At 40.3% G+C, this 27004-nt stretch overlaps 2 protein-coding genes across 2 annotated transcripts; both read right to left on the reverse strand.

The window, feature by feature from the left end:
- Nucleotides 1-820: 820 nt before the first annotated feature.
- On the reverse strand, nt 821-9849 carry LOC118811084 (polyunsaturated fatty acid lipoxygenase ALOX15B-like). The gene is given in 11 exon segments (XM_036575293.1): nt 821-909; nt 2448-2541; nt 7222-7322; nt 7491-7609; nt 7731-7759; nt 7761-7901; nt 8039-8125; nt 9059-9262; nt 9439-9573; nt 9662-9714; nt 9717-9849. Coding segments are annotated over 11 exon segments (1143 nt in total). The 5' UTR covers nt 9808-9849.
- A 118-nt stretch (nt 9850-9967) lies between these two features.
- LOC118811085 (polyunsaturated fatty acid lipoxygenase ALOX15B-like) lies at nt 9968-15466 on the reverse strand. The gene is made up of 5 exons (XM_036575294.1): nt 15401-15466; nt 14438-14588; nt 12437-12632; nt 11431-11495; nt 9968-10036 (listed from the first exon to the last, which is right to left on the reverse strand). The coding sequence occupies exons 2-5, from the start codon at nt 14579-14581 to the stop codon at nt 9968-9970; spliced, it is 474 nt and encodes a 157-aa protein (XP_036431187.1). The 5' UTR covers nt 14582-14588; nt 15401-15466.
- Between the last annotated feature and the right edge of the window lie 11538 nt (nt 15467-27004).

Genomic DNA, 27004 nt, shown 5'->3' on the forward strand with positions numbered 1-27004 from the left:
AAATTCCAACATAAAGCCGATGAATAAAGAGTCAACTTCAGCCTCATGGTGAATGTTGCACTAGTATTATCTGCAGAGGCTGTTAAAAATCAGTCAAATAGAGAGAGCTGTGTTTCTTTTGTTTTGCTCCAATGAGGAAAATGGTCAGTTATCCTGGTGAGTTTCTCCAGTAAGACTGGAGTTTAAGTGCTGAGCGAAGGGTGCATTAATGCTGCTGATGCTTCACTTGCTTCCAGTTTATGGAGGTGAACTTAAGCTGTAATGCTTCACTTGTCTTCCGAAATAAAATAAGCTGAGCATAAGCACAGTATCATGTTCTATTATTTCTAACATCTTAATCTAAGGTAGTCGTGGGCTGGAGGTTAGGGAGCCAGCCTTGTGACCGGAAGGTCGCTGGTCTGATCCCCTGAGCCGACAGTACATGACTGAGGTGCCTTGAGCAAGGGCTGCCCACCGCTCTGGGCAAGTGTGCTCACTGCCTCCTAGTGTGTGTGTTCAGTAGTGTGTATGTGGTGCTTCACTGCACAGATGGGTTAGATTGCAGAGATTTTTAAGAGACTAATAAGGGTCTCTTAAACTTAAGCAAATAAATACAAATTGTGCACTAAAATTTGCATAAAAATGCCATATTTACATGTGTTCTCTGTAGAGGATGTGTAAACTAGTTTTCACTTAGAAAACTAATAAAACATGTAATTTGACTGGAGTGTTCAAACTTTTGCCTATACTGTGGCATTAGCACAATAATGATATCATCACATCGCCAAGCCCTACCTTTACTTTCTTACTTGCTGCTCAGAGCTGACTGATGTGCATGCTCTTACAGATGATAGTGAAGGGTTGGCGGAGGAGAGGCCGGACCGGCTTGAGGCTCTGACAGCAATATCTGCACAGACTCCTCACACGTAGCTGCAGCAGCCCACAGGGAGGGACACGCTTACCCTGGCAATTTCCTTGAGGTTCTGGTCCCATTGTGCACTGTTTCGACAAAACGTTGCAAAACGAGGCAAAATGTTTTGAGATTGAACGTGCCCAAGACCTCCAATATGTGTTAAAATAAAATGTTACCATTATTTTTAAATGATGTTTCTTAGCAACTATGGTCTATATCCATATGTGACTGTGCAGTCAGTGATATCATTTGTGTGCCTCAGATTCACTTTTCTAGTGTTCTAAGGTTAATTAAGCAGAGTGCCTGTGATAATGTAAGACACTGCCAGCTTGATACTGCAAGCTTTAACCCTGATCTAAAAAAAGACTTAAGCTGTAGCCTCATTTGATAGCTAGCTAATGTTAATGGTTATTAAAGAAGTGTTTTACAAAACTGTAATAATGCTACATTATAATTGTGAATAGGTCCAATGGCAGACACAGTGCAGTATGTCTATTTAAAATATAATTATATTATTAATTATGAAATTTCTCTTACCTGTTGGTCTTTTTCACATCAAGATTAAATTCAAAATTAAAGTGGTGAGAGTTAAAAACATTAGTTCTGGCTTCCCCACTGTTGGAAATTGTTCTATTTTGATTTATTTTCTAGTTTTCTGTTTATTGTCCTTTGTTTTAATTGTTATTCACTGTTAAACCGTATTAATGCTGAACGGTCTATGAAGCCACCTCCATTTCTGTTCTCGTGGTTTGAACAATTACACCAAATGGCCTTACACCCCCTAAGGGGGATGTCCTGGGGCAGAACACAGTAAGGTATTTACGACAGGATTCAAATGTCCCACACTGTCCTGTATGACTCTGTTGGGGGTGGGGGGTCAGTTGCATGGCATAAAAGCTGTGTGTCTGAGCTGCTGTTCAGATTGGGGTGAGACTAAGGCACGCTCTCATCATTATGACCATCATTATTTCTGCAAAACCCCGGTCTCCTGAATCTCTTCCATGGCAAAATCAAAGATTTACAACACCACCGTCAGCTTCATTTTACAGAAAGCATTCATGTAACTTTATTGTTGAAGTCAGAGGTTCATGCTCACAAATTATGTATCATAACAACATTAGATTGAGATTCCTATCATGAATGTATAACTGATTAGCATGTGTCTACAGGTCAGACTGATTTGCGCGAAAACCCACTTAAACATTAATTGTGCTTGTGAAAAAGTAGGTACCAGATAGAATAAGTACCACCCCAAAACTGCTACTTAGCCAACAATGCATTACCTCATTTCTAAATGCTAAATGTCCACTAGAATTTAGTAATTAGTTGCAGCATTTAAGAATTATCATATGCAATATGTGGCAGAAGACAGAAGCAGAATAAAAGAACATGAAAATCTGTTTGGAGTGTGATCAGAATCCTTTCAGCAGATTGATTATGCATTGCCATCAGACTGATTCTCCAGTTTCTTAAATGTCTACACTATTATCCACATTCTTCGGACTTAGGTAATCATATGGAAGCTCAAGATTCTTGTTTCTTGCTTCTATTTCACCCTCGAGAGCTTTCAGATCTTTCCTGAACTGTTCCATTTTCTGAAGGGGCAGGGCCTCAGTGAAGAGCTCCTCCGGGTAATATCCAAGAGGATACTGCAGGAATATAAAGAAAAGAGATCATTGTTTCAAAACATCACAATGGTTATGACCATTAAAAGTGTGAAAAACATGCAAGAATGTACTGCTCATTAATAATGTGCTATGCACTGATGTACCAAAAGTCATGGGATAGCAGTATGTAAATTGATTGTGATGTAGTGTCACGTCAGGGGACAGAATGGGAACTCCCACACCTGTATAAGCTGTGAGGTGTTATGTTGTGAGTGAGGGTGAACACTGGTCAGTATGCACATGGCCAGGCGACGTGAATAATCAGAGACTGAACAAGGCATGATAGTGGATACCAGATGGATAGGACATTCCATTTCCCAAGTTGGGACACGGTCACGTGTGTTCCAGGAATACATCAGACCCACAGTGGACAGTGCGGTGGCCGCCCAAGGGTGCCTAATGATTGTGACCTGTGGTGTCTGGCTAGAATTGTCTGTGTGAACAGAAAAGCAACTGTGGCAAAAAGACTGTGTGTATGATTCAGCACCCCCTGAGCAAGAAAACATGATACTTTGCAGGAGAACAAAGCAGGCCACAGTAGAAAACACACCCTTAGAAGCATTAATGCAAGCTATTGATTTTTGATTTGTGCCATATTAGGTTCCATTCAGTTAACTGTATTAATAAAGCACATTTTACAACTGACATTGTCCTAGAATTGAGAAAAACAGAGGAGACAGGTTTGGGAGTTCTTAAGAAGCCAATTAATTGCATACTAATCTGGTGCATAGAGGGCAACAAATTCTCTATTTCAACTTCATGATGTGCTCTATTGATGTGAACACAGGAAACTAATTAAAAATCATGCCAAATATGACAGATTTCTTTACTTATTAGAACATCTACACCTTACTTAGCCAATATCTGCACTAAAGCAACCCACACAAATCTAGGGAGAGTTTAATTTTGCGTTTGGGCAACTAGAGTAGCTATTAATTAGGCTTCGAAAATTAGAGCAGTAGCTTTTGGATTAACATGATAGGCTTATCCATAACACTTTACCTTCAGATAATCATCCAGTTAACTAAGCAGTACATGTTCAAGCTGACATGAATGTCTTTTCTGGGTTTTGCAGGCTGACAATGTTTTTTCTTATTTGGTAGTAGTACACCTTTACTTAGTGTATATAGCAAATTTGCAGGTGCGGCACAGAATGTGCCTTGACGCGATCGCAATGTAACGACAATGCGCAGGAATTATCGTCCTATTTACTAAGACTGCAGCCAACCATGCAAACTGTGCTCAGCCCCACCCGTTGACTGCTTGTTTGTGAGGCACAGGGTTTTAAAGGCACAGCAATGTAATGGAGCTGCATGCTACGGCCACATCACAGCATATTTTGTGCCCATTTCTTCCTGCACATCTGATTTGGGGGCTGAATTGTGTAACGGGCAAGCAGAGATCTGCTAGATGCCATGATTTTCTTTCTGGACAGTCTGGCCTGGCGTGCATTTTAGTCCTGCCCTGTGAAAACGTTGGCCCTCCCCACATTCTGTTTTGCCACCCCCAAGAGACAAAGACAGTGACCGCCCACACACCACTGAGCATGCGAGATGGCAAAGTGCAGTAAGAAACATTCAGGTAAAAGCGACCTTCCGATTTTCCTCCATCAAATATTCCTCTAAGTTTACCTGCAGCAGTTCCATCCTGTGCCTGAATGTAAGTTCAGCACCATTTAAGGTAGAATGAGAAAATTCAAACAAGAAGCTGAGGTACATGAATATAGCCTAACTACTGCACCATTTATGGTGGAACGTGAAAATTCATACAAGAAGCTGAGGCATCTGAATCTAGCCTAACTGCTGCATCATCTAAGGTGGAATGCAAAATATTCGTACAAGAAGCTGATGCACCTAATCTAGCCACCAATTACACACAGAGAGGCAGATCACTCACAACTCTGCATGTGAGTCACGTACGATCTCACGATAAGATGGGATTGAAAGGTTGTGTACTGTATTATCGATAGATAGAGAAACACATACAGAAACGCAGATGTGTTGGTGGACCTCAGAGGGTTACCAACTTTTTATCCTGTTCTTCAATGATCATAACACAGGATCACCACAGAGCATCGTACCAGCACAACACAGACAGAGCAGTGTCACAAACACACCACCACCACCTCAGTGTCAATGCAGTGCTGAGAATGATCCACCACTCAAATAATACCTGCTCTGTGGTGGCCCTGTGGGGGTCCTGACCACTGAAGAGGGTTTTTTAAGTTGGGGGTGCTGAAATTTTAAGTCTCATATATGTGAAATGACTTGGCTTTTTTCAGTTCTTGCTAATTTACATCAGAATTTGCCATACAGTGCTATAATGAGTAGAGATGACAATATATACTTATAACTGACACATAAAACCCCTAACGGGCATAATCGTTCTACTCTCTCCTTCTGGACAAACTTTATGCAAACAAACTGAGTGGCAAATAATCAGATTGTTGATATGTGGCACGGTAACGGTCAAAGCAGCCAACAGTTGTCGGCTCACTGTATTGAATAATGCCATTCACTTAAATAGTGCACAGTTACTGCAGATTTTGAAAATCTAAACACAAAACGTAAAACACAAACTCCACTCTAAAACAACCACACATGGGTCTTTACTAGATTAAAATAATTGTATAGCTCAAATGTTTTATTATTATTATTACTACTATTATTTTTTTGCAGTTGAAATCTTGAATTTTAGACTGCCAGAGCCCCCTCAGCACCCCCTCTATCCCCTCTGTATCTGGTTTTAAAAGGCAGAGAAAAACCCAAAACCATTAGCCACCAGTTGCTCAAATTTTAGTAAATGGTGCTGAATATGTAATCAGCTGTACTTCTATCTCCACCCAATCTTCCCACATTTGACGCAGTCCTCCCTCGCATGCGTATGCACATTTTCATGCACAAGGCCCAAAAACTGCATCTTAAGGGCCATGAGTAGTTCTGTACATAACACATGGGAAGAATGCGTTAGAATAGTGTCAGAAACTGATTTAAAAGGCTTAGTACATCAGGCCCAGATCCTCTTGGTGGTGGATTTGGACTCACATGATCTGAGGACTTCTTGCTCAGCAGGTGAAAGGCAGTGATCGCTTTAAGTGTGCTTGTGGGGGAATATCTATAGGGCTTTTGCTCTCACCTTTTTAAACAAACATTTGACATCCATTTCAAACAAAGTTTGTGAGTTTAACAAAATTAGATTTTGAATTTAATCAATCTCTTCCAAAACAAAACATTTACTTGAGAACTGAAGCAGTGAAGATGCATAACGTTTGTTGCTAAATCTGATTCAGTGCATCATGTGAGTAAGAGAGTATTTTTGGCAGTGAAAGGTAGGACAGAAACACAGACAATATGATAACAATGGGTTAAATTTAGTGTATATTCTATATTTTGGTAAACTGTATACAGCCACGAGGAAGAAATAGACAAGTTAAATTAACTGAATCTTAAAGTAAAGTTATGCTAGCTACCATGCAGTGACTGTGTGCTTTTGAAATAATATAGCGGCAGACAAATATTCTTAGTTTTGTACTAAAAAAAAAAAACACAGCTTTCAGTTTTCAGAGCATCCAAAGAAATATGAGATCTTGTGAAGTTAGCCAGTTGTCTGGTGATAGTTTGAGTATATGAGTATATTTTCACACTATTGCGTAGTTCATTTTCTTATTATTTCGTTATTCAATAAATCTGAATAAAGAAACCAATGCAAAGTTTTGTTTGTTTAAGGCCAGTTGGCTCTTTAAGACACTGTCCTTGCTGTAGATCACTGGTCTCCAACCCTGGCCCTGGAAAATAACCTTCCTGCAGAGTTTAGTTGCAACCTGTATCCAGTGAACTGCCCCATCTCTTACTTCACTCAAAAATATATGATCCAGCCAATCAGGGCATTGGGAAGATGCTGATTAGCAGGTGCGGCAAATTGTGGTTGGAACTATACTCTGGGGGCAGATCTCCAGAACCATGATTGGAGACCACTGCTGTTGATGAAGCAGGATGGATTTGATCAGTGGTGCCCAATTCAGGTCCTGGAGATCAGCTACCCTGCAGAGTTTAGCTCCAACCCTAATCTAACACACCTGATCCAGGTGGTGAAGGCCTTCTGTGGCATCTGAATATTAGAGTCATGTATGTTGGATCTGAGGGTGGTAGATCTCCAGGACCAGACTTGGGCACCTCTGGCTTTGATATTCCAAGGGTTTACAAAAGGAGTGAGGTAGCTTGGTGTTATGTTGAATTTCTGTTAAACTTTCAGTGATGTCTGAATATAATATAATTAAATTGATGTGTGGTAAAATTATAATATAATTCAGGGTGTAAAAGTGATTACAAACCAACATTAGATAGGAATGTTGATTCAATAAAATCAACACTGATGTTAACGATTTAACATGGACTCAATGACAGTTTGTTATCTGGATATGGTCTTCCTAGTGTTAATCTAACATGCTAGGTTACACTATACACTATCTTTTTGCTGACAGTTGGCTCCGCCATGTACCAAAATATTGCCCCCCTACTTCTGCAGAAAAACAGGCATCTGTACCCATGATTCTACTGGCGCATTCTGACTCTTAAAAAACACTTTGTCAGAAAACGATGTTACTTTGGGATCTCCAGCTTTGAAAAGTCATAATCTGCTTTAAGCAAAATGATATTGTGTAACCTGGCCATTGTTGACTGCAGCATGTTGGGCCGACACTGTGAAGATCAACATGGTGACAAACTTGACGAGTTCAGCCACTGTGTGGAAAGACTTGGGGATTCCTAACAGTGGACAGGAAATTATATTTTAGACAAGTGGACAACAGAATTCCTGACAGACAATAGTTTACATGCTTCACAAAATTTACAGAGAAACTTAAAATGATTCTAGTGTCATTTCCAGTACGTCTGTTAAACCAGTCCCAAAATAACTAAAATCACAGCACACACCACCGTTGTCATTTTTCAGAAAACCGTGTTCTACGATCTCCGTCAGCCATGTCTGAAGCTCAGAGTCCTCCTGGACGTCACACTCAGTGTAGTAATGTGCCAACACTCTGTGCACAAACCTGGAGGGTTCACAGTTAGTATGACAGCTTGAACATTTACACAGACATCTTCATTGTCATACATGTATAAAAATACTGCCTGGTATATTTACAGTCTACATTTAATGTAGCTCCATCATACTTGTGAACGATGTTCCATAGCTTGAGGCCGGTCATCTCTGTAGTAGTACTGGGGAATGTTCTCCAGGCCTCTCTCCTTAATGTCGTCTGGCAAACACAGAGAGCTATAAGTCAGACCAGCAGTCGCTCTTCTCAAGAATGTAATCAGTCCTTTTAGACCTATAGCAGAGTGCTGTGTGGTAAAGATCTAAAGAGTCACTGAAAAAATCCAGTTAGGCATGAATACTGACACTAACATTAATTATCATACATTTCTACAAAACAGTACACTTTTGGAATGATCTTAAAGATCTTAAAGGACATATACACCTCAGCGAAAAGTCCATCAGCTGATATCAACTGTTTCCTTGCCATGACATTGATTTGGAGAGTGTAGCGAATATGAGGAAACAGAAGCTGTGAGATAAAGAGCAAACGATCGCATTATTATATTATTACTACACAACAGTTCACAAGCTCCCCAATCATGTCTGTTTATGTTTACATATTCTTGAGTACTTTTGAATGAGGTGTAATGTATAGAATCTCATTGTCACAATGCTGTTTGGTTCTAACTGGCTTTTATTTGGCTCTGTAGTATTTCTTCAAGAGTCTGGGGTAAAGTATGGGGTGGAGTATTTGTACCTCACAGATGTGCAAAAATATATTAAAACACTAACTACTCATGCCCCCTCAAAATACAGAAAAAAGAAAAGCTGTAAAATGGAGGGGAACAAAAGTACTTAATTTAAATCTGTGTGCTCCTGGCAGAAATCAACCTTTGGTCCAGTGGCGCTAACTGGAGCAAATGCCCCTGTGTGATGAGGTAAGAATTGCCTTGCTGTACATCCTTAGAAAAGATGGTTCTTCAAGAGTTCTTTAGTAAAGGCAACAGTTCTATTTAGAACCATTAGGTCTATATGGAACCATTTCATGCCTAAATGGTTCTTTGCATTGTGAAATGGTTCTTCAGATTGATGGAGAATGTGTTGGATATGGTTCTATATAGCACCAAGAAGGGTAGACAAAACCATTTTCAAGGGTCTATACAGAATACATTCTCCATCAATCTAAAGAACAACTTCACCCACAAAACCATTTAAGCATAAAATGGTTTTACATAGAAATCTTGGTTCTAAATAGAACCATTGCCTTTACTAAAGAATCCTTGAAGAACCATCTTTTGTAAAAGTGTACATTACAAGCAATTGCAGGTTTAAATCAAGTCTTTCCTAATCAAGAAAGCATTGTGCTCTTCAAAGTTGTCCTTGTTGATCTTTAGTAGTTCTCTTGTCTGCATGTGTACCAAAGCTTTCCTGTGCTTCTATGTAAACTGGAAAAAGTGTCCACCTTAAAGAGGGGATGAACCGAGGGCAGGGCACGCAGGGTTGCCATGGTAAAGACCTCAGCCAACAGGTGAGTGCGTAGCAGATGGAAGTTCAGCTTGTGTTCGTTGAATTCTGCATTTCTCACGAAGAGCTTCGCCAAAAGCCAGTCATGCTTGGAATCAGTAGGGAGGAAAATGGGGTTCTCTGCCTCAGGCTTCTGCTTCAGCTAAGAGAAAGAAGGTTTGACACTCTTTTTATTCAACGGAGTGGAAAGGTTTAAACTCTACAATTCCCAATGAGGAATGGAACTCTAGACCCCTGGCAGGTCCTGGCTGGTTTAAGGGGTTGATCCATGCTTATGTCCATTTGCAGTTAAAGACAATATCAGATCTGAGGTCTTACCTGGATGGCGATGGGCAGCAGTTTGCCCTGAGGATTGCTGAAAAGTAAGCAAAGAGGGGCGGCCACATACTGCTGCTTCCCATCTATCACAATTCCATCTAGTCTTGCATAGTCACACAGGAAGATATTTCCCTTCTGATTGAACATGTTTAAAGAGAAATCAGAAAAAAGTACAAATGTAATCAGTGGTGAATCACTCAAAGTGCTGTTTTTCACACTGTACCTCCATTTCTTTTTCCAAAGAGCTCTCTTTTGGTAAAGAGGACTTGACCATGTGACTAGAAAGTTCTTGGGCAACTTTGAGCAACGCTTGATCATCATGGGATTCAAGCCATTCAGAAACTGGTAGCCAGAGAACGTGTCGGTCATCCAATGTTTCTTGATGTATTCTGGAAAAAGTATAGACAGTATAGACACCGCCTCCATAACAGACTGTGTTATGGTGGCGGTGGTCAGATCTAAAAGTTAGGTACATTCCATGTTTTGAAGAAAAATACCATAGTTCACAGTCACGTTCCTCTGGAGATCCTCAAGTTCCTCCATGCTGTTCCATGTGTTTGTAGGATGATGAAAGTTGTTCAGCTTTATATCCAGTGAACTGAAATACAATAAGAAAAATAGCAAGATGTGTTAAACATGAACCACCAACACACACATTAATTAAATTACAGCTACAAGGTGGAACCTACGCTCTCAACAGTGAGTACTGGAACTTTTATTTCGTGAAGGAGAATCTGATCTCATAAGGCAAACTGTTTGCTGAGTCCACCTGTACATTGTGAGGCATTTCAGAGTCATACACACTCCATCTGCAAGACACACAGCACACACCGTCACACTGTTGTAAATGCATATGATATGGTCACAGACCACGCCCACTTTTAGATTTCACCAAGGAGAATCTACTGTTAATAGAATTTTACAATTTGCTTTAAATGTCTCTTCTGCTTCTGATGGTAAAACCACAAAACAACATACATACATACATCATCTAATCCGCTTATCCTTCTGGGTCGCGGTTGGGTGCTGGAGCCTATCCCAGCTGTCATTGGGCGGAAAGCAGGATACACCCTGGACAGGTCGCCAGTCCATCGCAGGGCAACCACAAAACAATACAGTTAAATTCACAAAATACAAAATATTTTTGCAATGCTCAGAAATTAAGAAGGAGATTAAACCCAACAGGAGCTGGAAGAAAAGGAGTTTTGCACAAACCCCACAAAACGGCATCATTTTTAGGGAAAAATAAATATTGTGTACTGCGTCAACAAAGAACTGCCAGGATTGGACTCTTGGGGGCAGATTTACTAAATTTAGCTCCTGCAGCTGGCTCTAGTGTGCACCTGATTACTCTTACAGAAAAGTCACTTATATTTCACATGTGAAGTGTGCAAAAACCAAATGTGAGGGTAACTTTGAGCAGCCATTTAAATGATAATTCATGATAAGCCACAAATGTGATAATTCGAACATGAGCCATTGAAACATCCACACAAAGTGCGTTACTACTTGTAGGCAGAGTAAAACAGAGAAAGAAGAAATTCTTTTAAGAAGAACTGGAAGTTCAGATGGAGAAGGTGAGTCCTAACTGCTTAAAGACAAGCATTTTGGGACATCAGTGTGATCAGAATAAATATAATATAAATATAACTCTGAGCTTTTACCCAGTTTGTTGTTTCTACTTCATCTGTATTTTCTGTATTTTTTATTGTTACTTTTATTATTTTTTTTTAGAATTTTCTATTTTTATTTCATTTTGTTTTCTCTATATTCTGTTATTCTCTTATACTGTTTTTTATGTGTGTAAGTATGCAGTTTGCACAGTGCTAAGCTGGTGGCTGTAGGGTTCCATAACTTATTTGCTGCATTAGCCGCAAAACTCCGGTGCAAAACTAAAAGAATCAAACTTCCAACACGGGGCAAGAGGAAAACACATCACATCAGACTGGTTAGACTGATTTTGGAGGGATGTCATTTACCTGAAGTCCTCACATTTTCTTGCAACATCTTCACGTCAATGGCGAATGGCTCCTCTGTGTCCTTGTGGCTTAACTTAGCTACACAGAAAATGGGAAAATTAATAAATCCAAATAAATCTGATTTTTCAATCATTCTGAAATTAAACATATACAGTCAGTTCCATTATTATCAGTGGCCTTGGTAAAGGTGGGTAAAAAATGGTCAAGAAAAAAAGTCCTTGTGGTTAATTAGTTTAATTTCGCTCTGAAATTACCTTCAACTGAAGTAAATTTAGTGTGAGAAGACAAAAACTCATCAAAATATATATGATATGAAATATATATGATAATGTTATTTACTAATATTTTTATTTATAGAGATACCAAAATGAGCTAATTACTTAAGTAACAAATGAGTTTATTTTTCGAAGTGGCAAGATGTTCCAGTTCAATAAGGCAGCATTTTTATTACTTCTGTTAGACAGAAAGTTTTCAAAGCTGTTCATTTAAAACAGTGAAACTAGAAGCACTGACAGCTTAGGCATCACTCTTGGAGTTGCTCCCTAAAGCTATGCACTGTCATGACGACTTGAGGGAATGTCTTTGAGGCGAAAGGGAGCCTCTTTGTTTAGAACTTAGGAATGGTGTCTCAATGCATTGCAGACAAAGCATACAAGTGAAAAGCGTCACACGCTGCCACAGTCTCTCCTCCAACTCCCTGATCGGCCCCTCCAGACGCTACCTGTAAATTTCTGCCACTTCATTGGCTTCCACCTCACTGTGAAGCAGTTGTTTGCACCTTTAGGAGGAGAGTTGTTTCCCTGTCGGCAATCGGCGTTACAACTGTGCAACCTCTAAACCCTCCCACCCATCCACTCACCCACACCATGTCGAAACTCCCTAACACCCCTTTGCCACCCCTGGTAAATTTTCTAGATCTGCCACAGCTTATAACACGTCCTAATATGTGTGATCAATATTGGAGTGAGCATAAATATAAATTAGCATATTCTTACACTGCTATATTTGTGGTTACAAACCTGTAGCCTCTCTGAGAATTGCCTTCTTCTTAGGAGACAACCACTGGTAACACGGGAACAGCAGCCGGCGTCCTTCAGGTTCAGTGACGATAACTTTGGAACAGAACCAGTAATCTTCAAACACAAGTGCCTTGAGCTCCAACTGAACCAGAAAGAACGTTCCAAGACTTTCTTTGCAGGACACAGTCAGCGTCTTCTGTTGGAGAATGTATTATTCAGATTACTAACATGCTGTTAGGATACTATGGGGCATGCCAATGCAATGCAAGTTATGAGTGAAGTACATCTCCCTGAAAACCTTCTGCCACATACAGTGCATAAGCACCCGATTAGTTAGTTGAATGTTTGTATGTTATTGTTTGACAAGTGTCCCCAGCGATGCTACAGTCATCTGTGGCTGGAAGTATAATCGGTCTCTCTCTTAGTTGTAGGTCGGCCTGATCTCTCTCTCTGCTAATGCAATGGTCGGCATTGAGCTGTCCAGGAATGCTGTGTTTACAGGCTGCCGCTAATCAACGTTATCAATACTGGCAATAATAAAAAATTGTTGGCAATGAATCTTGCTATAGATTAGCTGATGTTTGCACATCCCGCTTAAATGAAAGAGGAAAAATCCAGATGGCTCAGACTACAGCACAGGACAAAATCTGGGAACACCATTTTAACTTTATCTAAGAGTGGTTTCCTGTGAGAATAATGACAGTGTGTCGGTCATTAGTGACATTCTCAAGGAAACACATTCACGGCAGAAAATGACAAAAGCTCAGCATGTTTAAAAGGCAATTTTGCAAAAGGAGAATTAATCCTTGTATTTTTACTTTCTTAAAAGAAACACTGATTATGATGTGAAATATAGACTTTTTGACTAATTAATCTATTATTTGAAGCCATAATGAACCAATTAATCTATTTTGGAAATTCTTGTAAGTTGTAGCCCTAGTTCTGTTGGTGGCCGTTCATAAAGAAGTTATGGGCTGGCTTCACATGACTTAGAAGAAGCCTTCACTTTCCTAGCTTGGTAGCATTGTTTCATAGATGAGACCTAGCTAGTGTGTGGAACTGGCCATGACTAAATCAACAAGAAAATTGGGCAAAGAAAAGTCACATTATTGTAAAAAGATCTTGGTGAATTAGCATTGCAAAAATACTCAAGTCATGGGAAATAATTAAGCAATAGAACACGAATGGGAACGTATGTGATTGCTATAATTAATTGGCTGTGTTGCCCTAGATCATCATACAGAGCTAATTTATGTCATTGCACTGTTTCATCCAAAACACAGCCAGCGACGCTTCAGGATTATATTTGTGCATTCATTAAAGAACCAAGTTCTTGTATATGCATCATTGTACGCCAGCTCCTGATGGCTTTGAGAGGTCAACAGTAGGGTAGCTACAAAGGTCTACCATTGTAGCCAATTAGCGTGACTGTTTAATATGCATAGAAATTATAAAAGGAACAACTTCTTTACTTTAATGTTTCAACTGCTAAGTTTACTTTCAGTTTTGAATCATTATCAGTTGCTTAGTCAGTTGATACTTATTCTTGGACTTCTTATTTTTATTCAAAGCACAGAAGATGTTTAGAGGCCTTTCAGAAATGTTCACACTTTATGTGTGGTCAGGAAGAAGGGTCATTTTTTTAGAGGTGGACAGTAACAAATTACAACTACTCCTGTTCTAGTACTTTTTTGCAGTAATGGTACTTTTTTTGGGTAGAATTACATCATAGTGCTTCAGTTGTAATTAATATCAAGCTACAAAATACTTTTATTTATAATGTTAAATATATCAAAAGACCCCAGAAGCTTCCCTTAAGGCACAGTTTAAGATAAGTGCCAGGCTAAGTTAAAGAAGGTGTTTAAGAATGTTCTTAAAAAGGTGAGAAGAGTTTTATGAATCCAGTCCCAGGATTAATGCTAAGACTCATTTAAAACCATCACTAAACATAATGTAATGGTAAAAAAAAGAATATATTGTAATAAAATGCAAGAAACTTACTGAACAGCCTGGTATGCCTGTGAAGCGATCAAGGATTTGTGGTTCACTGCTACCCTTTGTACCAATGAGTTTGATGAAAATCGCGTTGGCGTTCCCAGCAGTGAAAGCATCACCTGTGAAGACTTCAACTGTGTATTTCACCATGGTTTCCCTGGAATAAAGATATTTAAAAACATCCTTTTTGATGGGGTTCAGTGCCACCTTCTTTTAAAAAAAAGTCATTGGCACTGCAAAGTCAACAAACAAGTCATTCCGTCAATTGTTTCAAGCCTGATTTATCAGTCTTCCTACAAAAAATATATTTATATGGCCAATATGAACTGGGGCTTTGATCTGGGAGGACTCTGGGAATCCAATATTTACAAAGAGAAAGGAACCCTGATATTTGTGTCTTTCATTTTATTTTCAATAATACTGTGCATGCAAGTGTTTTGTACTATTTCACAGTAGTCAACATTCTATATACATTAGTCTGGAAAACATGCCTTTCATGATAAATTACCTCTGAAATCTATCCTGTATTGGTGCATTTCACCTGCTGCAGTACAGTTCACTCTTTATTTATGTTTGTCGCCCTGCCAGTTAAGACCACTGGCTCGCTAGTAATTCAATCACATTATTGTGGACAGACTGCTTTTGGAGTTTCTTTGATGTAAATGATTGGTTTCAGTGCTTTATCAATCACTGTTAGTTGTTGGGTTTCAAGCTGAGCAGTAGTCCCTACCCCTCTATTGTGCACCAATGCCGATATGACACCTATACTGTAAATCAGGTTTAACAGCTACCCAGATGTCATGGAAAATTATCATTCATTTCCCAATTAAGGGGAAACTGCACCAGAGTATCTAATGTACACTGATAAAATGCACACATACACATACAAGAACACATACATGTAAATACACAGTTCATGTAACAGTAAAGTGTACCTTAGAGCTGTTATTCTTTGCTGGATTCACCTACCTGTCTGCTGTCTGTGTGCAAGTGAAATGTTTCTCTCAAACCTCGAACTGGTGGACTCTCTCCTTCAGCAGCTTTCTTTTATATAAATCAGTGGTCTTGTTTAATGTGGCTTCCCAGCATGCATTTTGTGATAACAGTGTGTCTCAGTGCTGAATAATAGTGGTTAGTGTGTTGAATTTGAAAGATGAAACTACGCAACTTTTCCACATTGCCACATCAAATGTAAACGCTGCCTCAACATCATCATCATCATCATCTTTAACCGCTTAGTCCAGATAGGGTTACCGTGCTGCCTCAAGTGAAAGTTAATGTCCTGACATTATTTTTCAGTTCTGCCCTAACATCAAATGCCAACAATGCAAATTGTCAAAACGTTGTCTCAGTGTTAAATAACCGTTGGGTCTGTGTTCTCTATTTTCTACAACCCCATTTCCAAAAAACTTGGGACGTTGTGAAAAATGTAAATATAAACAAAGTGCAATGACAAATCATTTAAATCCTATATTTCATTGAAAATGCTTCAAAGACAACATATCAAATGTTGAAACTGAGAAATTGTATTGTTTTTTGAGAAATATATGCATATTTTGAATTTGATGCCAACAACACGTTCCAAAAAAGTTGGGATGGGGCAAAAAAAGACTGGTAAAGTTGTGTAATGCTTAAAAAAAACAACGGGTGGTTGATTGGCAACAGGTCAATAACATGATTGGGTATAAAATGAGCATCCCAGAGAGGCTTTCAGAAGTAAAGATGAGGAGGGGTTCACCACTCTGTGAAAGACTGTGAGAGCAAATAGTGCAACAATTCAAGAATAACGTTTCTCAACATGAAACTTTTGCTTTTCATCATCTACGGTATGTAATAACATTAAAAGATTTGGTAACACTTTATAATAAGGGTACATGAACTGGCAATAATTAAGGCATTTACTAATGAATAACTAATCAGAAAGTAATGAGTCATTAATCAGGAACCAATGAATAAGTCATATATTAACAACCACAAGACTAAATTACTAACACATGTACTAATGAATGAAGACGAAGGTAATAAAGGCTTTATTCAGTGCCTGAATTAATTAGGAATTCATGTGTTAATTAATGTTGTCACAAGATTCCCCTGGGACACAGTCTGGAATATTATGCCTATCGAAGTCAACTGTTTTTTTGTTTTTTTTTTATAGCTCCATCCTCTCATCATCTTGTCCTTCTTCTTCATCATGTTGTGTAAGCAGCCCTTGTTAAGCAGCCCTTAACCTTGTTAATGCGTTCGGTGAGGTTGGTTTGTGGATGGTAAGCTGTTGTCAATTTTTGTGTTACTCCCCATTGCTTGCACACTTCATGGATCAACTGGGAAGTAAACTGTGGTCCTCGATCCGAAACTAGATACTTTGGAGTTCCCCAATGTGTAAAATGGTCTCTGATTAGAATTGACACAAGCTGTGGTGTCTTATCGGTACGGAGTGGAAACAGTTCAACCCACCTGCTATGGTAATCGACCATGACCAGGAGATACTCATTTTGCTGAGGGCTGCGGGGGAAAGGGCCCATAAAATCCAGACCCCACATGTAACCAGGTTCTACAGAAGCAGCGGACTGCAGAAGCCCGCTGTGCTTGGATATTCTTGGCTTGTACTTCTGGCAAACCTGGCACTGTTTGCAATACTCCCATACATCCTTTCTAATGGTAGGCCAACAAGCCACATTGAGTATCCTCATCAGGGTCTTCATTCTGCCTAGATGTCCACTGAGTGGGTTGTCATGGGCATACACGAGGATAGCAGGGCGAAGACCTCCTGAATTAGTTGCTGAATCTCTGGGTCCGCCAGATTAGCACTAGCCAGCTGACTGCGTGACAGCAAATCAGGGACCGCATTACACTGACCTTTATGGTACGCAACCTTAAAGTCAAAGCTCTGTAAATTAATGGCCCATCTGGTCAGTCGTGGTGATGGCCTTGGCTGATTGAAAACCCAGTAAAGGGCGGCATGATCCGTGATCACAGTGAACTTATGTCCCTCTAGGTATTGCCTCCACTTCTCAACTGCCCATACCACTGCCAAACATTCCTTCTCAGACAGTGAATAGGCCTGTTCCGCAGGATTAAGCAACCGAGAAGCATAAGCAATGACTTGCTCCTGGTAGTGGGCCTTTTCTGTGTGAACTGCCCCTACTCCATTTTCGCTGGCATCGGTCTGATCCACAAAGGTTTTGAAAAATCAGGGGCTTGCAGAATATAGACAGATTGAAGGGCTTCCTTAATATCCCTAAAGGCATTTTGACATGCACTGCCCCAATTCCAAACAGCTCCCTTCTTCTTCAACTGATGAAGAGGTGCAGCTCACTGGGAAAACTGGGGAATAAATCGATGATACCATCCTGCCATGCCGAGAAATCTCTGAACTTCTTTGATGTTTTTCGGCTCAGGACAGTCTTGGATGGCCTGGATCGGCACTCATCTGGATGCCCTATTCTGATACCACATGCCCTAAGAAGGTCAATGACCGCTGCATGAGTTTGCACTTTTTGAGGTTGAGGGTGAGTCCTGCCTGCTGTAACCTTGAGAAGACTGCACTGAGATGGGAAAGATGTTGTTCCACATCTAGAGAGTAGATCACAATGTCGTCTATATAGACAAAGGAGCACCTTCCTCTCAGGTCTTGCAACACATTTTCCATCAGACGCTGGAAGGTAGCTGCAGCATTTTTAACTCCAAAAGGAAGATGTATAAATTCATATAATCCTTGACAAGAAATGAAAGCAGTCTTTGGTATGCTGGCCTCTTTGAGACCTACTTGCCAGTACCCACATTTCAGGTCTAGTGCACTGAAAATGCGAGCACCATGCAAGGACTCCAAGATCTCCTGTATCTGAGGCATGGGGTAGGCATCCAAGTGAGTCTTGATATTTAAAACACGGTAGTCAACACAAAAGCGAATCCCACCATCTTTCTTCAGTACCAGAATGACAGGGGAGGCCCAAGGTGAGATGGAAGACCTTATCATATTCTTCTCCAGCATGTCATTGATTTCCTGTTTAATGAACTTCTGCTTCTCCAATGACACTCTATAGGCTTTCTTTCTGATGGGTGTTTGGTTGTTTGTGTTAATCTGATGCTGGAGTCTGGAAGTAAAACCCAGTACATCAGTACACACCTGTGGCCATTGAAGCAATAAGTCATGGAGTCTCTCTTTGTCCGAAGTGTCCACATCAGCTCCGTCTCTCAACAGGTCAAGATGTTGCAGGGTTTGTTGAGAAACACTTGGCAACGGCTGGGCCATATACAGTGGCAGGGTGTCTTGCAATGAGGTTGGGGTTTTGCTAAATGGATAAACCTGGGAGACACCCTCTGCATCTGGTAACTGGTAGGAGGACTGCTGGAATTTAATGGTCACCCCAGCACTGTGTAGGAAGTCCATGCCCAGAACCAAAGGAAATGCTAGATCTCTGTTGTCTAGCACGTACCATTTCAGATTTAGCCCACGCTCATGGAACCTGCAGTCCCATTTGACCATGACTAAAGCACTCTGTACTGCCCCACTGGCCAAAGAAAATGTCTGTCCTCCCAAAGGCTTCCAGACCTCCCTAGGTGCCTTTAACCCTTCCCAAAGAGAGACTTGATCTCAGACATCTCTTTCAATTAGGGTCCCCACTCTCACTAAATCTGCCACAGTCTTCACTGTACCTTTCAAAAGGCTAGCCAGGTGAGAATAACAGTTTCTCAGTATGGCTTGGACAATGTCTCTTTCTGGCATGTCTTGTTTCCACCTTAGGCAAAGAGCATGATACTGGAATGCAAAGTTTCTGAGGCTCTCTGTGGTCCCTTGATGCCTTTCATGAAGGCTTCTGGAATGGCGGACTGGAAAAGCAGTAGGAGCGGAATGGTGGACAGGGACAGTAGAAGGGGAGGCATAGTGGACAGGAATGGCAATGGATAGCAGGCTGTCAATCTTCTTGTCTCTGCATTTGAGACAGTCCACTACTGATTGACCCAGGTCCTTTAATTTGAGCTCCACAACCTCTATAATGCGCTTAGTCTCTCTTTCCAATTTGTAGCACATCTTCTCCTCCACAAGGCTTGTTTCTTCCTGGTCAGATCCTGGTACCTCTACTGTAAGTCCCCCAGTCTACTGTCCAGGTCATACATGATGCGCATTTTATCTTCCAGGGCTGCTACCCTCTGCTCACATTCAGCATCAATTGCTGGAGAAGTCTGATTATGCTGGTCATGTAGGAGGAGTTCAGGCGGAGGTGGAGGAATGTCTAGGTCATCCCCTTCACTGATGTCATCTTCTTCTTCCTCAGAGTCAAGATACAGACTACTAAGAGTCCTAATGATGTCATTAAGAGGTCCCCGCCTTGTAATAAAAGGACCAGCAGTGTAGTCAAGTGGCAGGCTAGGCCCATCCACAACCTCAAGCTGAGTGGCTGCCATGTTGTGTGGTGGTTGGAAAATGCCTGCAGTTATTAATCAGAAATGGGAAGAAGAAAGAAGTCATTCCTCGTATGGGCCACCAAATATATAACACCCAGCGGGACCCTTTTCCTACCGAGTCTATAAAAAAACGCAGGGAACGAGAATGTCTTGGACTATACTCCGAATGAACAAGCAAATAAGAAATACAACAAAGATGGTGAACCTTTTTCTGGTGTTATTGAAATGATGAAATGATGAATATGCAATGTAAATCAGTCAACCCCACCTCTACACAGACATAAGAAATCCATTTAACCCACAACCCAACATACACAAATACAAAAAGAGAGAAAAAAAGTCAATTTGAGTCCATGTGGGCCTGAGGCCTCACTCAGGAGTCCCAAAAAAAAACCAAAAAAAAACAATCAAACCAGTCCTTTTTGGAGAGACAGAGATGAGTGGAAGCTGGGTGATAACGAGTTAATCCCACAGTAGAATGTCCATCACATCCCTTTTATTGAATCTTCTCAGGTTTGTCCCCTTTCATGCCTCTCTTGTCACGAGCAGTTCACAAATAAGCACCAAAAAAGTCCTTCTGCAAACACAGGTATTTTTAAATGAATTTACAACTGAAAAACTGAAAATAAGGCCTGCTAACTCAAACCTTAGCTTAGCATAAGCCCCAACCAAGCTTCAACACAATGTTTGTACCCAGCACAAAGTTAAAGAAAACATTCAACACTTACTGAATGAAAAGGGAATGGAGGTTCCTCAAACAAAGGACTGTGTAATTTGAAGAGCAGGGGCTTCTCCACAACAACAGATGCTTGTTTGTTGGAGTCTGGAGTCACCATGCTGCTCAAATTCTTTTTTGCCACCATTTTATGGGTTACTAGAGACCCTTTAAGATGAACTAGCTCCCCCTAAATGCCTGGATGTATTAAACTACATCGCCCCCTAAGCAAACACAATATGTAACCACTGGAACAGAGGTAAATCTGTTACACAGTGCTGTTGTAATATCTGCAGAATGTGGTTTGACATTGTCTTGCTGAAATAATCAAGGCCTTCCCTTAAGAAGACATTGTCTAAATGGCAGCATATGTTGTTCCAAAACTTGTACATATCAGTCAGCATTAATAGTGCCTTCATAGACGTGCAAGTCACCCATGCCAAGGGCACTACTCTACCCCTATACCATCGTGGATGCTGGCTTTTGAACCATGTTCACGATAGTCAAAAGGAATTTCAAATGTTGATTCATCGGACCACAGGACTCTTTTCCACTTCGCTTCAGTACATCTTAAATGAGCTTGGACCCAGAGAAGGTGGAGGCATTTCTGGATCCTGTTTATATATGATTTCTTCTTTGCATGGTAGAGTTTTTACTTGTATTTGTTTTTGCAGTGAAGAACTGTGTTAATAAACAATGGTAATCCTGAGCCCATACAGTCATTTCCACTAGAGAGTCGTGTCTTTAATGCAGTGCCTCCTGAGAGCCTGAAGATCACAGCTGGCCAATATTGGTTTTTGGCCATGTGCACAAAGAAATTTGTCTGGATTTTCTGAATCTTTTGATGATCTTATGTACCATTGACGATGAAATCTTCAAGTTCTTTGCTTTTTTACATTGAGAAATGTTATCCTTGAATTGTTGCACTATTTCTCAATGAGGTCTTTCATAGAGTGGTGAACCCCTCATTATCTTTACTTCAGAAAGACTCTGGGATGCTCTTTTTATACCCAATTATGTTACATCTCCAGATGATCAATGCTCGTCTTAAGTCTTTTGCCGTTTCGTTAGCTACTAGCTAGGCGAGATTGTTTGCATTGCTATGTGACCAGCAGTCTGTGCGCCAACCTTCAGGGATAAAGGGTGAATTAGCAGTTATACATTAACTCCAGCATTTAAGACCATGTATTGTTAAAACTGTGTCAGAACAATCAGCAGAGCTTTATTTTACTGCAAAAGGATTTTTTACTGCAAGAGGATTATTTTATTTTTATCTAAAAATCTAATTCTGCTGTGGAGCCGCAACAGGGTCACACGTTGCTGACTCCTGGTCTATAGCATGTGTGCTGCGTACCTGAACATCTCTAGAAGTAAAAGTCACTCTGGTTCTCTGGGCAGCATAGTGTCTTGTACAGAGATGAACAGAGCGTAAAGTAATGTCTATGGCCGAACCACATCTATTCTTTGGTTAGCTGAGAACCTTTTACTGCTCTCTGTGTAGTTTCATCGCTTTTTCCACATTGAATCTGATAAATCCCACCAAAACTCTGGCGCCAGAATGTAACCGCTGCACCATTTAAGGTGTAACCTAGCAGTTGCCCAAAGGGTCATCCTTACTGCCCCTCAGCTACAAACCATCAAAGAAGGATTTACTTGTGTGGTTTGTGTGAATATGTATATACTCCTGAGTTAAATAAAGTCATAAAGTAGGAGAACTCATCAATTATATATGAATAGATAGATTGATAGGTAGATAGATAGATAGATTTTCAAAAGAACATTGGAAGTATGGACTTTTTCACAAGGTGAGCTGTAATAAACCTCATAAGCCATGACTGGACATCAGGCATGACTGTGTGTTCAGACTTGGTAGGTATGGTTTGATTAAAACGATCCCTGGTGTGATGGCTCTGTTAGTGCGATTTGCTATATTAGCACTATTTTTTTATTAAAAGTTTTGAATGTATTCGCATTATATACTAACCAACAGGTACACAGTAAATTGGGACAAGAATGAATGAGGAATGGTAAGTCCATAAAGGTAAATGACTGATGACTAAGCGTGACAGACACAGCTAAATAAATTGCAAGCTAGGGTTAAAAATAATAGGCTTCACACATTATAATCAACTGGCCTGGGACAAATCTCAGCCGTCAGCCTCCAGTTCAGCAGAGAAGGATAATGAGAGAGAGAGAGAGAGAGAGAGAGAGAGAGAGAGAGAGAGAGAGGGAGAAGGATAATGAGAGAGAGAGAGAGAGAGAGAGAGAGAGAGAGAGAGAGAGAGAGAGAGGGAGAGAAACAGAGAGAAACAGAGAGAAGAAGAAGAAGAAGAAGAAGAAGAAATAGAAAGTCAGAGAGTTGGAGAAGGACTAATTTTTCCTTCTCCAGGACCTGAGAGAGCAGAAATGATACAGAGAACAAAATGAAGGCAACATCTGAGAAACAAGAGACCAGAGGAGAGAATGCAGTGATAAGCAAACAGAGTGAACCGTGAAATTATTCATTAAAACAGAGATGCCCAGTCCTGGTCTTGGAGATCTACCACCCTGTAGAGTTCAAATCTAACACACCTGGATCTCAAATTCAGACGGCCCCTGAAGGCTGTCAGTACCTGGATCAGGTGCTTTAGAGTCAGTGTTGGGGGTAACATGGTACAAAATAATGCTTTTTTTCTGTAATAAAGTCATGTAACACATTACAGTGTATATTCTTGTAATATTAACACAGTTACTGACTTATATCACAATTATATCACTCGCATTACTCATATGTCTCAAAAAGAACAAAACCAATTACACCAAGCACATTTATAACATAAATTTCCTCTATATAGATTATGTGTGCCTGTACTTGGGTGTAACTTCCATGCACATGTACTACCTGCATCAACTGACTAGGTGACTTTGAATAAAATAAGAGCAGCGGACATGAAGGAAGAGCCATAAACTTAAGCTCCCACCTCATCTACACAGACCAGACTCTATTTTCATTTGTATATTCAGGATATTCTTTTGAGGCAGCTGTTTCTAGGTGTTCAAACAGCATTCAGCCAGTCATAATTTAATTCAGGCTTAACTACTCGTGTCTTGTTCAAAGGCAGGGATGGTGACAGGCCTTTTAAATGACTTTCCTTCTGATTGGCTGTTTCTTTCTAAATAAAGTACTGAAAGGACTATTGGATTGTGCTTTCCAGTTGGTAGATATCTGTATGCGTATTAAAGAGTAACATAGAAGTAATGAGTAGCAATCAAACCAAAACTGCATACTGTATGTACTACAGTAACAATAATAACATTAACAATAAAAAATGCTTATTTATATTGCACCTCACTTAAAAGAAAGGCAGAGTTGAAAAGCTCATATGTTTTGTTTGTTGTAAAAAAACACTTTTTTAGAGCCTGACTACCTTTTACAGTTTCTTCACTACCTGCTGCTGTGCTTTCCTGTCCGAGACAGAGCAGTTTCCAGGCCAGACAGTAATGCTAATGATGGTACTCGTTTTGGAGCACTCCAGGACAACTGCCTGGCTCACGGAAATATAGAAGATGTCTGAGCACCTGGCCAGGTATGTTGTCAAAACAGGAAGCCTTCTGTGGCTCAACTCTGGAAAGGGTTGTCTTAACATCTACAGTGGACTGTCTTCTTCACCGGATGGTTGTTTCATGCTTGCAACTATGTGCAAGAATCGTTCTGAACACTCTGAGAGGCATCACCATCACAGACATGTGATGTCACTTTGTAGTCATTGATTGCCCAAATTCCCTGACACATAAGCTGTGTGTTTCTGGTGTCTAGAAAGTCTCTATAGATCCTCTATGCATAGCTGCCTTTTGCCTCTCTGCTAGCCTGAGACAGGTTGGCTTTTGATGTGCTGACGTGAAGGCTCACCGCTGCAGTCATCCACAGCTTCTGGTTAGCATGTTTAGTGATGGTCTTAAGGGAAATAACACCATCTATGCACTTTCTAGCATTAGCCAGTCACAGACATGGGTGTCATTATGTTTTGGTGCCTTCTCTGAATATTTTTTCTGTCTCAAGTTATTTAAAAAATGATCTTTTCTTTACAACTATCTATTTATAAACTTACACTGGAGCACTGGAGGTATCCATCAAGCCCCCATGATCACGCTATGCATAAATGAAATGCAGCACGTTTAGTTTTGCAGAGCAAAAGTGTACGCTGCATTGAAGGCTAGTGTAAGTCCTGAAGACGCACAGGTGACAGCAAGCCTCAGGAAGGCTTTACAGCGTGAAACTAACATGCCACTTTAGTTGCTTAAGACCTACAAGAAACTAAAGCAACATAAACAACAACATAAACAACATTTAAGTCCCTTTTCCGGACGGCGCGCAAAGATTGATTTTACTGGATAAAATGGACAAGAAAAACAAGGTTGCAAGTGTGCTGAACGCTGAACAAACACTCAACAAAAAACTTCCCTAGATAAATGAATAAAATATGGACATATAGATTGGGAAAAAGAACCCTTAGTGACAGTTAAAAAAACAAATAAAGATGATAAAAAATGCTACAAATATGTAAGTTACACTTTGCACTATACGGTAACTTTACAGTATGAAAGCTATGGTGTATGAAGAAATGCTGGTGGAGTAACACTGTGTTGCATGCAACTTTGTTTTTGAATTGCAGTGGAAATTATGTTGCTGGCAACTTACAACATACAGCTAGTTTTATGTAAGCTTCACCATGTAAAGCTAGCGTTAGATATGTGCTCAATTATTGAAGCTTTTAATCAAACTCTCTATGCACTGATTTCAGTGTATAGCTAGTCTAAGGGTTGGTGACTGTCTGTGACTAGGTTGAATGTGTTCGATCACCAAAAATATTCAACCAAGAGCAGCTCTGTGGTCAGAAACTGGCCATTAATGGCCACTCATCTGTATTCAGCCCTTGAATACAGATGAGTGTCTAAATGTTCACTAGTGAGGCTGAGCTACAAGGCAGGGGTTGCAATCTCTGAACCGTTTCCACTACACAATCGACATGAAGCTACTTCCCTAAAGTACCTTTCATTAGCAGATAAGTGTGGATAGAAGCTTTTTGAATAGTGTAATGATTTAGTTTGTACCACCTGCAAAAAAATTCCAAAGGGTAATCTCTGAAACAGAAAAAGCAGTGAACGTCTAAGACTTTGGAGGTATAGAGAAATATCCCTGAAGATTTCTTTAAAAAACTGAAGGCAAGTCTGCAGAAGATACTGTAAGCTGTAATAAAGGCAAAAGGTGGAATAAAACACTGAAAAAATGAGATTATATTTAGATGCTGAGGCTGTAACTTTCTGTTAAATGTATGTTTCCTGCTTTTTTTGAGACAGGACAATGAATAACATTCCATTTTGACTGGATAGTAAATTAATGAAATGCACATTACTGTAGATGCTGTCCTCGGCCTAAGCAGATGCAGCACCAAACCAGAGAGTAATGGCTGAGTTTAGGATGGACTCCTTAATGGCAATGCAGAACAGTAGGGCAAGCAGTAGACGGACGATGGAGTGTGAGCTTGATAGAGAGCTAAGGTTGACCTTGCACTTAGACGAATGCGAATGATCTGGAAAGCTCTGGATGAGAGCTGGTTCTGTGCCATGAGATGACTAAGCCAACTTGCTCATACTTGAAGAGATGTAGAAAAAATATAACATTAGTTTCATCACATAACAGTTTCACATGAATACTTGAAAGACTGCTGTCAGTGGCTTTATTGTCTCAACTGAAACATTAACAATGGGTCATTTTTCCGCCCTTGCAGATTATAGGTTGTCTTCCTGTTAAAACATTTCAGCTGCTTAAAAAGCACATTAACCATTCCCTTTAGTAGAGACCCCAATCTTGAAGTTTCACTCACTTTATGAGCTCCACTTACCTTATAGCTCCACTCTGTTGGTGTACAATTACACACCAATTGCTGCACAATTCAGCCCCCCTCTTACACATTGATGAGTGACTTAATGCATGAGCTTACCTGGGCTTAAGCCCAGGGACAAGTAATTCAGAGCTTCTGAATGGCCTTTTTATTAATTAAATTTATGTATTTACCCTCCTCTTATCCAAACACCCATACAATAATAATCTCATGGATTTTAACTAGAGCTGTATGGTCCAAAACTGCTTGTATCCCCAGGGTCTACGAGTTTAAAAGACCCCCAAGAGGGCGTAAGGTTTAAGGACCTCTGATTCCATTTGTCAGCCACTCTTCGCTGGATAGTTTTGGGTGGTGGACCACTTTCAACCTAGCAGTGACACTCATGTGCAAAGAAACCCACGAACATCGCTGTTCCTGATACACTCGTACCAACTCTTCATACACTACCATGCAACAACTATGCTGTGCTGAGAATGGTCAACCACCCAAATACTATTAGGGTCAAAAGTGGCTCTGTGGTCAGAAACTTATCCTCTGAGGAAGGCCTAGCCCAGGGGTCGGCAACTCAAA

The sequence above is a fragment of the Colossoma macropomum genome, unplaced genomic scaffold (assembly GCF_904425465.1).
Source record: "Colossoma macropomum unplaced genomic scaffold, Colossoma_macropomum, whole genome shotgun sequence".
Classification (NCBI taxonomy): Eukaryota; Metazoa; Chordata; class Actinopteri; order Characiformes; family Serrasalmidae; genus Colossoma; species Colossoma macropomum.